The 17,304-nt window shown below is 43.9% G+C and overlaps 1 protein-coding gene across 2 annotated transcripts in view; it reads left to right on the top strand.

The window, feature by feature from the left end:
* The first annotated feature begins 1,009 nt into the window (after positions 1-1,009).
* The window catches only part of Ets98B (DNA-binding protein Ets98B), a 104,185-nt gene continuing 87,890 nt past the window's right edge, over positions 1,010-17,304 (top strand). The window contains exon 1 of one of the 2 annotated variants that reach the window (XM_033476396.2): positions 1,010-2,053. Coding sequence is in view for 1 of the 2 variants with exons in the window: in XM_033476393.2 (XP_033332284.2) it covers positions 2,018-2,053 (36 nt within the window). In the remaining variant the exon portion in view is untranslated. The remainder of the gene's footprint in view (positions 2,054-17,304) is intronic. The other variant, XM_033476393.2, reaches the window with a different exon arrangement.

Genomic DNA, 17,304 nt, shown 5'->3' with positions numbered 1-17,304 from the left:
GTTTTCAAACGTTCACAGTTATTTTCACACGTTTCTCAAAAACATTCGACCGCGGACAGATTAAAATAATATATACACAGACGGCACACGCATTCCACTCTGCGCTCAGTTCAATAAAATGTTCAAGAACGATGTTGCACGCCAAAGTTCGTAGGGTCGTTGCAAACGGCGAGAACGAAGTTTACCGTGGTTTCCACAGTCGTTCCAATTTGTAACGTTATCATGAGAAATCGTGTCTCCGATTTCCCGCTAGCTACAATGTGTAGAAAAAATAAACTACACGCAGAGCACCGATCAAACTACACGAGCATCGTTAAAACGAGCCCAAGTTCACGACTGTACGATTCTTTTTCATAAAATTATGTCGGTTCCAATATTAACAATTTGTTGAAACATTAATATTTGCTGTACAGAGGTTACTGATAGCTGGTTAAACTCGACTAGAAGAAACTGAACATATTTTTGATACTTTCAAAAAATTCATCCTCGAATAAGTTACAAAAATATACCGTTCGCTATCCACTGTGCGCGTAGCAATCGATATACACGCTTGTAACGAATCTTCGGTATGCAAATAAGTCAACCGTGATCTACGAGAGGCAATTTTTACATTTTCGAAATTGACACGGATAAAAAAGTTGAAAAGCGAGAGTTATTCATTTTTCTTTTGTCATTCCAAGTAATAGCAAAATCAAAGGAAAGCATTTCAGTAATTGTCTAGTAGACTAGTCCCTCTATCCTCGAAAAAGAAACTCAAATCATTCGGTTCAATTTAAAAAAAAAAGGTAAAAAGAAGTAAAAGAAAAAATGTTCCTGTACGTTCTTCGTTTCGTCATCTCGAAGAAGTCCGCCTCCGAGGAAGCAAAAATCCAACGCGATGTTTACAGTCTAGTAATTGAAATAGCATTTTACCCGTGGTTGAAAGGTGGTCGGTATCATCGTTAAAAACGCCTGGATACGTACGCATGCGCGTGATCGTTAGTAGGTCGCGACGACGCGACGCGACGCGACACGACGCAACGAACGTCTTGAACGGGTTCGTCCCGCGCGGCTTCCACGGCCAGGCCAGTCATCATACAAAGGTGAGTCGGGATACGAGACACGCCTAAATCGGCAGAATCGGCACGATCGGCATAATCGTCGAAAGGACCACACGTCCCCCGTCGAGTTTCGTAGTCCGGTTGCCCACGTTCGCGAAACAATTCACGGAAAACTCTGTTGGCCGGTGGTATGTGACTTAACGGGACCTTGGAAAACACAGCGGCGAATGCGCGACGCGAACTGGAGGGTTCTGCGCGTCTACGGCGTTGTCGGACGGGAAGTTCGTGGACAGGGGCGGAGAAATGGGATGCCAAGGAGCAGGAAGAGGAAGATATTAAAGATAATCGTTGGTGCGTACACCGGCAGGAATAGTGTATCTGGCCGAGTAGAAGGCGGGAGAGGGCTGTCAGTCGGAAGTTCTCCGAGGAAGGCGCTCCGTGCTCCGTGCGCGCGATAGTAGGTCGAGTTCGCGTTCGGCCGCGCTCGCCGGAGCTCGGGCAGGCTCGGCGGACTCGAATTCGAAGTTGGTTCGGGCGCGCTAAGCGCTCGGTCAGTCCAGTCGGTCCAGTCAGTCGCACGCGGCACACGAAAGCCACGAAAAGTCGTGGGAGGTGTACGAAAGGCACGCGATAGAACACAGAAAGAGATAACGATAGAGATAGAGATAGAGAGAGAGAGAGAGAGAGAGAGATAGAAAGAGAGACCAGCAGGGACGGATGAGAGATTCGGTCCAGCCGCTGGGAAGAAAGAGACGACAGGTGAGACGAGCCGCGAGAGGAAACAAGTTGAACGGAACCGGACCGAGACGAGAACGGGATCGTGGTCCGCGCGTTTCCGGCGCGTTGGAGACTGGACGATCGAGAGCTCCGATCGAGAGCGCGATCGGCATCGGAATCGGAATCGGAATCGTAAACGGCATCGACTCAGAACTGTCACCAGTGTGAAATAGTACGGGAGATCACCGGGAAGAGGCGAGATGGTGTACGGAGGAGGCTTCGATATGGTGGAAACGGTGAGTCGGTTGTTCTTGTTTGCCGCGGGGAATAAAATGTGGTTAAACGTGTCACCGAGCTCGCCGAGCGCACGGTGTGCACGGAGTGCGCGAGGTGTGTGTCGCGTGTGTACGTTGCATTCTTTCCGCGTTGCCGAGCCGACGACGGTTACGATGTGTGCTAACTGTTTTATTGCATTCTCAGCGTTTTTTTTTTGTTTGCCATGCCTATCGGGCCGCGTCGCGCCTATTTAATAAATTAATCGTTCCGAATGGTACCGGAGATAAAACTCGGCGGTACGGCAATCACGAGAATTACGAGATACCTTATCCGAGAGATATTCGTTCTTACTAGAACCGATTAATCGATTGCAAAAGAACGCAGATACGTGCTCGTCTGTAAAAAAGTAAGGTTATGCCGGCTGTTTACCGAATTCTTCTCTTCGCGAGCTTCGGAAATGTCCTCCCGGTAGGATCGGTTCCGATCAATTTGGCGCGAAAAAGTGTCGGCGTTCGAACGTAACGCGCAGTGCGGCTCCAATTAAATTGCGCGGCAACTTTGAATCGGCGTCGCGCCCGTCGAGTCCCGCACAGAGATCCGAACGAAGTACGCGCGCGAGCAACGAGAGAATATCGTTGGTACAGAAGCACAGATATCGCGCTCGTATATCGCGATTAATGATAATTGCTCGCGTATTCGTTAACGGACACCGTGGTAGCAGATGCGTTCCATCGCGTCAAACTTTCTTCGTTTCTTGGAAAATATTTCGAAATCGTTTAAAGAGAATCGCGGGCCTTGCTCGCTTTACGCCGGCTTTCGTAACCGTGTTTCATCGATTATCTAATTGGACCGTGATGCAATTCGTGAACGAGCTCCGTCCCGAACGCGCTAGTGTACGAGCAACGTACGAAAGAACTCGCGAGATTACGATTCACTCCGAGAGCAACGTAGTATCACTCGGCGAACCCGCTCCGTTCGGCCGAGGATCATTCGTCTCGCCGGAGCGCGTCGTCCCAATTTGCCGAAGTAGATACGGCCCTGTCGTAGAAAGACGCGAACAGTCGGATGCTCTCGCGAAGGAAGGCAAACTTTCGAATCTACTACCACTGAACCCCGAGTGGTCGGTGACGAGAAATTCGCTCGGCCGGTACGCGCGATGGAAAATTTCCCGGTAAAATCGACTTTTCTCTCGCGTTCCGCGAACGAACCGCTCGCGCATCGCCGATCGAAAAGTCCGAATTCGATCGAGAAGTCTCTCCACTGGTCCAATAACATTGGTACAATTTTCTAGCGAAGATAGAATCGTTCGTCGAACATCGCGAAACATCTCCGCCGCGTCACAGTGTTCCGATTTCCGATGGCCTCGCGGATTACTTTTGGCTTTATCTCTCACGAGTGAAAAGAAAAAAGAAAGAAAGAGACGGTAACGCGCGCGGCGCGAGAAACGTTACGGGGGAACGATTAATTGATTCGTACGCTTTTATCGCGTTCCCTCGACGACGAACTCTGCTCGACGCAGACGCCAAAGTTATTTGCCAAAGTTGCTCGTCGACGAGAAACTTTAAATCGTCGACGAGCTTCGCTTTCGCGACCGATCTACCTTGTCCGGAATGGAACAATGGACGATCACACGGTGAAAACTTTTGCATCCGATCGCAGTAAAGTCCGTTTCCGCGAACGCGACGCGTTCTACCTGGTCGCAGAACTTTATTGGCCCGGTAGACGATAAAAAGGCGACCGACGCGTACCGGTTTTGTTCCAGTAACGTTTCTGTTCGCGAACAATTAGATCGTATGGAAATCGGTCTGTGCCAGGCTCGTAAACATTTTTTTTTTCTTTCGTTGCTGTCTAGCGCTTAATGCGTATGTCCTGTAATAATGCTTGTGTATTCATGAAAGAGCTCTATATGGTCCGGCGACATGAATTTTACATTACCATATTCGCATATTAGATGTATCTAAAATTTCGCCGCGACCTTCGGTTCTCGCGCACCGCTTCGCTTCAACGCTAGAACCGCCGTGCATAAAAACGACCAGTTTCTATTTCCTTTTTACAACGACGAGGTTGCGATTGTCCAGACATTACACATGACTTCTATTCATTAATTATTATTATTACCGTCAATTTATTCATGTATACGGATAGAAAAATCCTCCGTTATAGAAGAAGTGATAACTAATAGAGAGAGAGAGAGAGAGAGAGAGAGAGAGAGAGAGAGAGAGAGAGAGAGAATTTATACACGCAGCAATCGCATGAGTACAAACAAAGAGAAAAAAGGGAAAAAACAAAATCGAAATATGTTGAAATATGCGTACATTCATGTATACTTACATACATACATACATACATACATACATACATACATGTATGTGTGTGTGTGTGTGCCCTCATATATACTTAACATATTAAAGGCGGGGGATCTTGACGAAAGTATGCTAGGTAACGCGGCGACCGCCCCGCCTCGTTTTTCGTCCTAGAGCGGGCAATATTTTGTGTAATCATAAAAAATTTAGACTTGAAAAAGTTTATTTAAACTCTTAAAACTAAAAGAAATATTAAAAAAGAACTAAACACTAATTACAAAAAATGTTTTAAAGTACATATTTATGAGAAGTCGAGATAAATCGTAGTACTACGACTCCCGCCTTTAATGTGTTAATATGTATATGTAATAGGTATTTAAGAGTAAATCCGAATAAATCGATGGATCCAGCAATCGGTCGTACAAGCATTTTCGCGATCCGATAGTTGGACCATTGAAAGCACGGGCAACCAGCCTCCTCGGATCGGAGAATAGCTCCGCGATCTTCGAACGCGTTACCGCGTAGTCTCATAGTCGATCGCCGTATTCCGATCTATGATCGCGCTCGATCGATCATTAGCAAACTAACCAGCGGAAATCCCGCGAATAACAAAGCAACCCGTCCCTCGGTGAAATCATGCTCTTAAAAGTTAATTACCTGACGCACGCATCCGACAGCTATCGGAAGAATCATCGGAATCGCCGATCGCGGAGAACTCTAAATTAATATGTAAATCCTAGTCGGAGATTCCAATTACGCGAGTCCGAGCTTCATGAAATCATTTTCTTGCTGTTCGGCTCGCCTGGACATCGATTGTCTCTTTCGTGGCTCCGCCGAGATCAAGTTAGTTAATAAAAGAATGCCGTGAACGGTTTCACGTATCGTTGGATTTCACTCGGTCACGGGTCGCCCGTTTCTGCCACAATGTCGATTCATTGCATCAGCTCGAACAACTAATCGTTCCCCGTGAGGTAAAAGCATCGCGATACGCTTCGGGGTGTTCCAAATTACACATTCGTCTTCGATGTTAGAAATTGGCAAACGCGACTCTCGAAAACCGAAAATTTCACGTCACATTTTCGACTCTCGAAATTCGCGCTGAACTGACACGAGACTATTCAGACTATTTATTTATTAATGCCTCAAACGAGATGGTTTATTTAGCAGGTACAGAGCTGTTACGCGTACACACGGCGGGGAACAGACTTGAGTGGACACCCTTTAAAACGCGATAACTTTTTTAAAACTCGACTAAATGACTTGAGTCTTTTTCAGACGACAGAGGGACTAGTCTACTACTAGACAAGCACTAAAACGCTTTTCTCTAATTTTGCTATTACATAAAATGACAAAATAAATAAAACTCACGTTCTTAAACAGTTTTTATCTAAACTTGTAACGAAAATTTTCGAACGGTTAAGTTCAAAATATTAAGAAAAAGGTAATGAGACAATTATATATCGAATTACATAATGTATCATTAAAAAGGCGTGACTTTGAACGATTCTGTCACTAAAATTCTCCCCCTTCTTGATAAAACCTCTTTTGATCACTTTATCTTCTTCTGTATCTTTTCTTTTACTGCATCATCTCGTTTCTTTTCCCTTTATTTCTTTTAAGTTGCTGCTTGCGCGACATAATGACAAACTATTTTAACGCAGGGACTAGCTCCCGTGGATCAAATAAATATTATTATTATCAAATTTTCGATCCGGCCCACGCGTATCGTTGTTTATCGGTTCATCCGTACCTATTACTCGCTATTTTAGTCGATACGTTGTTTCGCTTTGTTGGTCCATGTTGCCCGGAATATGCTGTACCTCCTGTATCGACTCGAAGTAAGCCCAACGATTGGGTAAAGACTTCTTCTATCGTCGTCCGCGAAACGAATAGAGCTACCATCGGGGACAGGAATTAGCGGTTAGCGATATTGCTGGGTGTTCGATGAGGGAAGATTCGCCGAGGGACAGGAGCTACTCGTACGTTCGCGCATCGTAAATCCGATCGTCGGGGACGCTGCAACGCGGACAGACATACGCTCAGGCAGGCATACTCGCGCGACCGACCGCGTAAACAGGGTGTAATTAAAAAATCTCGCTGGCCGGTCTTTGTGTCGGGTGTTGCGTATAGTTGATGTCCTTGCCGAGGCAATTCGAAATCCTGTCCGGTCTCGCATTAGCGAGGGCGTGGTTGGTCGTTCGTTCCTGGTCCGAGGATAGCAGCCTCTCGTAGTAATTGCGCCAGGCTCGTTTCCACGGCGAGGCACGGCACGACACACGACACAACACCGCTTTTGCGGATTGTTCGACTTCCCTTTCTTTCTTTCTTTAGTCTTTTTCCGTCATTGCAGTTTCCCTCGTTCCACGTTCCTTCTTCCTTGTTCTTTGTTCCTCGTTCCCGGACTATCGCCGTGGTTCTCGGCTCCTTTAACACGCCGAGCGCCGCGCCGGTCAAATATGGGTGACACTAATTTTCGACCAATTTTGAAAATTTATTTTCATCGTATCCGAACGAACTGAATTTGACCGGGATGTTTCGTATGCGAAAGAGTTCTAATGTCATCCGCTATGATAAATCTTAGCTTTCTAGTTTCGGTTTAATGAATTAAATTGCTTCGACTATGTGGGAATTTTAGTGATCGATTCTCGGCGCTGGACGTGTTAACTCTTCGAGGCATACGGTTTGAAAGAAGCTAAAAATCCAAGTTTGCGCAGAATGTGCCGCCGCAAAAGAGACAAATTCGCTGTAGCACAGAATCCGCAAACCTTAATCACAACAGTGTCAGGAACCCGCTAATGCGTTTTGACTTGCGGGTACCTTTGTTTTCGCTTATTTATGCAATTACCGTTGGCGCGTTTATGAGAAGCTTGAAATAAAATGTTAACCCTTTTGCATTCGAACGGCGACTCTGGGCGAACCAACAAATTTTGTCATACTGTAATCTCAAACAATTTTTACGTTACTGAATCTGTTTTTATTTAATAAACTGCTAAAAAATTCAAGTGTGATACGAGTAAGTGTTCAATTTTATATATAAAAGCGAATAAAAATCGAGCAAGAAATCTCCTAGGTTGGAAGGAATGTCTAGAGTTTTGAAGTTAAAATGTCTTCGAGTGCAAAGGGTTAAACTGTATGGCTGTGAGTAGCTTCAATATAACCCACCGTACAAAAAATTAATTTTATAACCTGCCTAACACCTGATCCGTCACCGATTTGTATCGTACATACGTACCGTCCTTAACCGTTCTACCGATGTCCTCGCGTCTAAGGACCGCTATAAAATCTTACCGATGAGTCTTTTAGCGGGATCAGGACCAAAAAACGGTTCCTTTCAGCACATCCCACGTCCTTGACCAAAACTGAGACATTTAACCAGATAATGGCAATCCGGAGGAGAGATACGCGGCACGCGAAATGAGATTGCAATTACCGCGGCTTGGATCGCTCCGGCTTAAAAGGGAGAGAACGCGCGTAACCAGGCGATATTAATCACAGTCATCGTCGACGTATCGATGGTTTCGACTGACCTCGAACGAGTTACACAAACAAGATCGAATTCGACTGGCTCCGGAGGCATTCCAATCTGCTCGACATTACGGCACCTCGGGAACGCTTCGGCGCCCCTTGACTAAAACAACAGCAATACCGACTTTTCGGACTTCTCTGATCGATGCCAGCGGTCCGAAGCTTCCGCTCGAAAGCAATACACACGGTGCCCTCCATAATCGAATTGTTATAACATTTCTAATTATCCAAAAATGAAGCTTCAAGTTAACACACTATCTGCGCGTCACAGATCAAGCTCTTTATTTATATTAAATTATATATAAAAATTGTGAAAAATCGTGAAAAAATCCGTTTTTTTAAAAATATATTTAATATTTTCAAAACTGACAATTAGATTTTGGTAACAAGTACGTAACGAAAATTTGTAGAATTTTTATCCCACAAAGGGATTCTACAAATATATAATGAGATTAAAAAGAATTAAATTTCTCGAAAAAGTATTAATACCTTTTTTTCCCCGCACACATAGTGTGTTAAGAAAATTATTGTTAACTCTTTCACTACGGCAGAATTCAGTTACGCCGAGAACGGCGAAATTTTTCGTTCAGGGTACAGTTTTGGGAAACAATAATCAAAAATTTTTATCTCAATAATCAAAAAACTGAATTTCACTACACTGAAACAATATTATTTATTTCTTTGTATTCCGCATCGAATGGCTAATATTCATATTAAAAATTTAACATGAAGCTTTTTTTCACAATGTATCTATTATACTAATCTAGTAAAGTGTGGAACAGTTGGAAACATGGATAAATACATAATCCTACATCGCATTTCTTACATTACTAACGGAATATGTAACTATGCAATTAGCATTCACTTTCGCCCGACTGAACAATCCGAATAATTGTCGATAAAACTTTCAGGGCGCCTATAGGCGTCTTCCGTGTTGGAAGGTCGAACCGCGTCGAGCACCTTTAGGCGCCCACAGTGTCGAGGGACTGAAATGGTATAAGCGCCTTTAGGCGCTCACAGTGTCACGAGCGCAAAATTTCTAAGCGCCTTAAGGCGCCCACAGTAACCGGAGGTTTAAATAAGTAAAAATAAATAAATGGAATTACATTTGGAACTCTACGAAGCGTACAAAACATTTGAACTTTGCTTATAAAAGCCGAAAGGCGCGCGATGTTCCAAATATTTTAAAATATCCTAAAAAGTGGTAAATTTTATCTGAGGACGGCAGCGCAGTTCGGTGAAAATGTCTTGATTTTGGAGTTAGAGCCGACATCGAGCGCAGACGGTCGAGTCAAGGAAAGAGACGAAAATTTGTTCGGAAATGGAAGCTAAAAGATGCAAAGGATCTAGCTAACGATTGACCGGAGTCTAAAACAGATCGCTGCCATTATCGTGGACGGGGAACGAGCGCAAGAGGAAGCCACGTTTAAAGAGAAAGAGAGAGAGACGCTGTCGAGCAACTATTGTGTCACTGGAGGCACGAAGAGCAAAAGGGGATATTCCCGAGACGATACAGTTTCCCCGAGCGGAGAACGCCGGTGGCGCGGCGGCGCGCGGCGTCCCTGAATTTAATTAGACGCCGTACGTGCAACGTGCAACGTGCAACGTGCAATCGGATCAGATTAAATTCTTGGGCGCAATTCATTGTTTCAATTGTTTCTGCTAGAAACGAGACAGAAACGCGCGGGGTCCGACCTTCCCGACTTTCCTGGAACGGAGAGAGCACCGGGCCCGCCGTCCCCTTTGCCCTTTTACCCGTTCAACCGTTTACCCGTTTCTTCGGCGTTCGCTGCGACGTTCGCTTCGGAGGGGCCAAGCCTCCTGGACCAAAGAATTCGCTGTATTATGCCGGTGTAAAAAATGCGCGAGTACGCGCACACCGCGCCGACCGCCAAACAAAACCATTCGCCGTGTGTTACTCAGGTGTCCACCCCCTTTGTTCTCCGGCGAACTTTTCACTCGGAACACCAGTCGCGGATTTAACGCGGCGCGCCGCGGCGCGGCGCGAGGCCACGGTACACCGCCGATCATTACAACGCACCGCGAACAATGCCGATTATTTGCATACGGGATTTTCGGGCTTTCTTTCGCGGAGGAGATTCTTAGATCCGAGCCGAAAGGAATTCAGAGCATGAGGCCGCGAATCCCATAACATGCCGGCGCGTCGCGACGCGGCGCACAGTGGTCCCAATCGAAGCATTAGCTGTTCACTATTATTTTAGCAATGTTTCAAGACTCGAAGACAGTTTTATAGAGATCGTTGAATTCGCCTTTACGTCGGCTATAACGTTATTAAGTAAAATGTGTATATTAACAACGAAGAAATTAAGGTTATTTTAATTTTAACACTATGCCGTCCGCAGATCTTAGATATGATTCTTTTGTTTGACGCCGGTTTAATAGCTTGGAAATGTTAGATTTTAAAAAAAATTTCGAAGATGGCGGTAATATAAATTCCTGAAATTGAGATGTGTCATCCAAGAATTTTCGTACTTAATTCTTAGTTAAATAAGCACAATGCTACAGTTAGTTTGATGCCTTTTAACACCCATGAAATATAGTTCAAATGTTATTTCAGTTTTTTAAAGTGGCACCAAAGTGATACCACCGGCATACAACAGATAGTTTTTGCATGGCACCAGCGTGGTGCCACCGGATGACATAGTGTTATTTTAAGATTTTAATATTTCATTTAAAAGAAAAGATTTTTCTTTAATTCTTTACATTGAAGTTTATAGAAGACTAGAGTACTAATTAATTTTTGTTCGGAACACTTTTTCCGTCAAAGCACCGGAAATAACTGAAAAATCGCGATTACGTGTGATAAATAAACAAGTTAGTCGTTAAATACGAAATTATTAACATCATATAAGTAATACGATCTAAATATATGCAAATATATTAAATATATATAAACTTTACATGCATTGTAAATAAAATACAATAATATGCTATAGTCACCAATAAACTAATATGCCACTAATAAACGGACTGCGGATCTTTATGCAAAATGAAAATTATCTTCGTCAATTTCAACAAATGCGAGTCAAACAGATATTTTGTTTTTCTCTTAATATTTTTAGCGAATTGAATATAATACACATATGTGCCTTTAAGTTACTTAAATATTTTTGTTATCTTAAATTTCGTCTTCCCATTTCCGTCATAAATGCATAAAATCCGCAGTCTACCAATAAATAACAAAATTACACGGTACATAAATATATATTACGCTATCGAAAGTAAAACTTAAGCACGACAAAACCAAACGAAAAATATAATGCTTTGGATATAAAAAATGCTTGGAACTTGTCTCTATGCAGTATTAAATTGAACTGTGTTTCGATCGAGTACAGCCAGAACGCTCGAATGTACGCCTTTATGTAACAAAATGTAATCATTTGGCCGTTTGCTGACCAGTCTGATGCAACAAATTTAAATAATGACGGTTTACTATACGGGACCAGTATCGCGGGTAATGTTCTTGATAATCCTCGGACATGCTCGGTACATGTGCTACGATGAGAAGCACACTGTTACCGCAAGATATTTTATTAATGCTTGTTCATATTCTGCGGGAGTAGAAACTCGCGTCTTGGTAGTTTCGCGCGATCGATGCCGAAGAAAATAGACGTCGATCGATCTTTCGTAGACGATTGCTCGATCAATTTCTCGATAGCAACAATCTCGTTCCGATCTAACCAAAGCTCGTTCCCAGCAAGACGATCCAATATGTTCTTCCGAGATTGTTGTTTAAAAAAATCTCTTATATTTACAAACACGGGTAAAAACCCATATTGTATTCGACATATGTTATATGCATTTTCTCACATCCGCGACAACTCGTCTTGATTCGGGAACAAAGTCGAGTAGAACGCATGTATATATGAACTTTTTTCATTGTTTCCATGAGTAAAATCTATTCCCGAAATGGGTCCCACATGCTACAGGAGGAGACACCCTGTATAAAGAAACCAGTTTCGGATTCGTTTCTACGCCGCGCCGTCCAGATAGTTTAGAAATACATTTGGATTTGCTGAGAGTGGTCTAAACTGACTCGCGTAATAGCTTCCCGCGTAATCCGGGCATTTCGAGCTCGGAGCGAGGCGGGCACGTTGTGAAATTCGTGACTCATCGGATCCGCGATCGAGAGAAACACCGTCCGGATAAGTTGGCCAGCCGTGTGCCTCGTAGATCGACGAACGCCGGAGACTACTGTGCCGACGAATATCAATGGCATCTCTTGAAATATCAATAGCGTGGCCATTTTGCCGCGGCCACAGAAAACCTCGGGTGTTGTTTGCGCAACGGTTGTTCCCAATGCTCGCGATCGAGCGGCGACGCAAAAGCAAACGCAAAGCCAAAGACAAAGGCGAACGTAGAAGCATTAAGCGGCGACGCGGGCTTGCGTGTCGAGCGGCGATCTACGATCTAGGATCGGCCCATAGGCCGAAATCGGGGGCATTAATCAGCGGCGGCCGTGCGTATGGTAGACACACGGGTGGTCGGGTATTGACGCAAATCGTAATAATCGCGCGTTTGCTATGGCCGGGGCGGCCGAGTCGCGCGAGGTCGAGGCTTCGGCAAGGCTAGATTTTCGAAAGGCAACTTCAAAGGTCGATCGCCCCTTCCTCGATCGTTATCGCGCCGCTATCGGGAAAGTAACGCCGACCGATTGCCAGCCACGGTGTAAAAACCGAGGGGAAAAGGATAGAAGAAAGCTGCTGCTTCGATGGAACGCGCAAAAGCACCGCGGTTCTCACGATTCTCCGCGCGAGATCCAAGTGGCACGCCGCTCGCATGAGTATCGGCGATCGAGCTTCCACCGTGAAAAATTATGCCCGACGAGCGCTCGGTCCGGGCTGTTATTTATTCGGCGAACCTCCTGCGATCCTCGATCACAGGACTATTCCATCGTCGGTACTTTCCATGGACCGGAGTATTTTCCACGAATTCGATCAAGTTTCTTGGAGCTGTTTTTCTTTTTTACCTTACCGTGTGGCTTCCTTTCGATTGTTTCGAGAAACAAGATCGAATAGCATCGACATCGCATTTATTTTGTTCATTTATTTATTTATTTATTTATTTACTTATGTATATATACGGGTAGAAGTCCATTTTTTACAATAAAGACACATGAAAAAGCTAATATTAATATTAATACAGAATCAGCGGTTTAATCGAAAGTCTATGTAAACTCGTTTCGAATTTTCGTCACTGTTGTCATTAACAATTTGAAGTGGCAAATTAAGAAAATGGAGACCAACCTCAGCAGAACGGCTCTTGAACGGATAGCCTGGTGCTGTCGCCGCTTCCTTGTCCGACCGACTCGAGAAGAAAGGTTACCAGGTGTCCCTTCTGTCGTCTCGTCTCGTTCCTCGAGCTCTCGAAAGTCCCTTCGCGCACGCCCTCCCGCAACCATTCGTCCATCCGTCGTTCCGATTCGGCCTCGACAACGCGAAAATTTACAGCAGCCATTACGCCCGGAGATTCTTTGTCTTGTCGCTCAATCGGCTCGCGGTCCTCTTCTTCGCTGGCGGCTTTAACGCGTGGACCGCCGCGCCGCCGTAAAAAATCCCTGAAACCGAAGCAGATTAATCGAACAACACCTGTATACCGGTATTAGTCTTTCGATCTTTTTGTCTCCCGCAATGCGCAAAACTACGTCTGATTCTATGAGCGTGAGTATCAATTTTAACGATTATTAATATTTATTTATTTATTTATTTATTTATTTATATATATATAGAGTTAAAACACATTTTTACAGTAAAGAAAGCACGAAACTAATATTGGTACACAATTAGCAGTTCTGCGTTTTAGGTGAACAATTTATTTGTTATTGTCATTAACAAATTGAAGTGACCTGTAATTAATATTATAGCATATTGTATTAATATGATATAATAATAATTATATAATGTATAATTAATTACTATTATGCTATAATAGTAAGTAATATTATAGCATATTAATATAATATGCTATAATATTAATTACAGGCCACTTAATTATTATTAAGTCTTTATTAATATAATATTAGCTTTTTGTTCTGTATTGTAAAAAATGAGTTTTTACCCGCATATATAAATAAATAAACAGGTAAATAAATGGATAAGCAAAGAAATTTTCAAATCTGAAAGTAGAATTCGTATCGCGGTGGAATGCGTGAGAATGGATCAGAATGTTGGTTAATTTTCCACGGTTCATCTTCGCGGAGTGAAATCGCATTCTGAGCAGAGGTTCTAACCCAACGGAGAATCCTCGGGGATTTTTCATTGACCCCGACTACTGAATGGCTCGCTGTCGGGGCTCGGGGGTCGGGGATCTACGCGTGCACGCGTAGGGCTCTGCTGCGCGAACACGCGATTGCGATTACCGGGGGAATCCTCGCGCGAGCCGGCCACTCGCGATCGGACCACTTTAAAGAGGCTATACTCGTTTCGAGCCGAGAATGATACCGGCAACGCTATACGGTATTATACCGACTGCTTACGATACAGCCTTTCGAGTAGGAACCGGACAAGGAAAATAATAGTTCCTGCATAGTCGTTGCATGCCTAACCGTGGAAAAACCCGGCGTTAGAAAGCGAGGAAAACTTCTGGTTCCGCTTGTTCCGCCTATTCCAGGAACACTTTTACCACTGAATCAGCTCTTGGCGAATTAGCAGCTATTCGGACTTCGAATTGGGGCTTGTCAAACCCGGGAACATGTATCGACCTGTCGATCCTACCACACGGACGACGACGAGCTTCTAATCAATCCGTTTCACTTTTCTCGGTTATTATGGAGTCTTATGGAACGGAGACAATAATAATCGAATTGAACGATACAAAATTACACGGAGTAACGAGAGTTTACCGAAGGGGACCAGACTTCAGGAATAAAGAATTTATAGATTTCTTTAATCTCCAAAATTAATATTTCAAATTAGACTATCAATAAATCAAAATGACATATGAAACAATTCAAATGCATATCGCGTGCAGCCTGCGTGAATTTTCCGGTTGCGCGCGAAGCGGTTCCTTCCATTCATACGCGCGGATAATTCACTGAGAACGGTTTCGCGGTAGCTAGCGAAATGGAGCAATCGCGTTGTTGATTCAGGAATGATTCGCCAAGGATCGCAGGAATCGATTCGATAAGACGCGGCGCGCGGCTCACCACCACGTGGCCTTTGCAGCGGTTCGAGTCGCGTCGCGTCGCTCGTTCGTGATACACTCAAGGTTTCATTGTTTGAATATGGACTCGCGCGCCCGCCTCTTACTTTCACCTCGTTTACCGCGTACACAACACCTTTTCATCTTTCGCGAATGCACTGGAATTCCCGCCGACAATTGACCCGAGCGGAACGCTCGCGCCCGAGCTCGCGCACGCGTCGACGCGTCTCGTAAACGGCGATCCAACGGACTTCAGCCGCTAATTCGATCCTCGGCGATCGATCCCCGCCGTGGCATCGGAGTCCTTGCCGTGTTATGTATTCCTTTCACGCGCTCCGGCCGATTTAGCTGCTCCTGCAGCCCTTCTTTCATCGCTTCATCGTTCAGGTAATTTCGACTCGGTATTTTATAATTTACGATACAGGATGGTAGCGTAGGGTAGCCAATTACTGTACTTTTTGTTTACTTTCAAGCATAATTAATTTTATGTTTATAGTGTGAAACGTATCGAATTTTTTTAATTTAAATTCTATTTATAAATTTCATTTAAGTAACATGTAAAAAACACGTCGGTTCTTAAAGTAGCACAAAAATTATTTCAATTTCTTGATACCGAATTCGCGAAATTTTCTGCAAAGCTTTTTTCCGCTCGAGCTCTGTTACCCGAGCTTTGTTTTAAAAATACCATAGAGCCGAGGGGTGCGAGGTGATGCACCAGAAATTGATACGCCCTTAATAACAAATGAATCAGCTTTCGTATGAAACAAGTCTCGTTTGAACAATTTTCAATTAAAGTTTGAACTAAAGTTTAAATTGTTGTGTATATGTACTGCAATAGATGTATATACAATAAAAAATTGACATATGATAAATAAACGACTAAAATATACCAACTTACAAGCATAATAACATAACGCAAACTTCCATATTGATATTGATGATGATTTTATTTAAATTCTATTTATAAATTTCATTTAAATAACATGTAAAAGAAACGTGGGTTCTTAAAATAGCACACAAATTATTTCAATTTCTTGATACCGAATTCGCGAAATTGTCTGCAAAGCTTGTGAAAAAGCTCAAGATATGCTGAACGAATCCAATATTCAGTGAAATAAATCGTACTAGGTATGTCAGATTTTTAAAGAGGAGAATTGTAAATATGAAATTTTGCCGAAGCAGTCGTCTCTAATGTGAAATTTTGAACGACTTATTATCATGTTAAATTTTTATTACGGAACATAAAATTTATGAAAGTATGTTAAGTATCTTTTTTATTGTGCACAGTTATTAAGGCTCGATATTCACGCACGAAAGGAACGTCGCGATTAGAACGCAATCTTTCTAAATTTCCTTTTCGGCTGCAAACGTGGCAATAACACTCTGTTCCCTTATTTTCCTTACGTAATCGAGACATAGCAATTTCCCGCTCTTAATTCGCGCGTCAAGATAAATTCGATTCTTTGAAAAATTGCGAGGTCGAATTCACGCCGAATTCTATCCAGTGGTCGATATTCGACGGTTTCGAGTTGTACAAATTGTTGTACCGCCGTAGTGCAGACCGCAAGCGATTCGTTCCAGAAGCGATTCGCGACCCAAGCGATTCGGTTAATTACTCGAATATCGTCGTTGCCGACGGAACGGGATTTGCGGCCCCGCGGAATTCGGCACACGAATTACGGTATCTCGAGACAGAATCAATTAATTTATTTATGGCTCGGCCCGCAGACTCGCTTTGAATCTGCTCGCGCGTGTAAAGATCATTTGACCGATTCGAATCCGATTGTCAGCATCGACGATTCTCTTGGTCAAGGTAGTAGTAGGTCAGGTAGGTTTCCGTCGGGGCACGGTGTCGTTCGTTCGGCGATATTTTATTTGGAAGTCAGGAAATTACGTGGACGTGTTCGGTCCGATTGCAACCGATTCGACCGGTGTGATTCCAATCCGCGGCGATAGGAAGAATTTCTCGGCGACGATCATCCGGCACGAGCAGATCTCGCAGTTTTACTCGGCGGCGAATCGTGTCGAGCGAATCACTAGAAACGCCTGCGTTTTTCTTTTTGCCGGGCGTCCGACGCGCGTATGCGCATCTACCGCTGAATATCATCTTTAGAAAGCATAGAGGTAAATAGCGAGACGACGCATGCTCGCTGGAACACTCGCGCGAATACTCGCGAGAATCGACGAGTCGCCGCTCGCGGTTAATGTTCTGTGACGTTCGAACGTAACGATTCGGACATGTCCAAATGCGACCGGATTCCGCGATCCCGGCGACCATTTGC

The sequence above is a fragment of the Megalopta genalis genome, chromosome 6 (assembly GCF_051020955.1).
Source record: "Megalopta genalis isolate 19385.01 chromosome 6, iyMegGena1_principal, whole genome shotgun sequence".
Taxonomy (NCBI): Eukaryota; Metazoa; Arthropoda; class Insecta; order Hymenoptera; family Halictidae; genus Megalopta; species Megalopta genalis.
The sequence above is the reverse complement of the archived record's forward strand: the minus strand, read 5'-3'. Positions and strand labels throughout refer to the sequence as shown.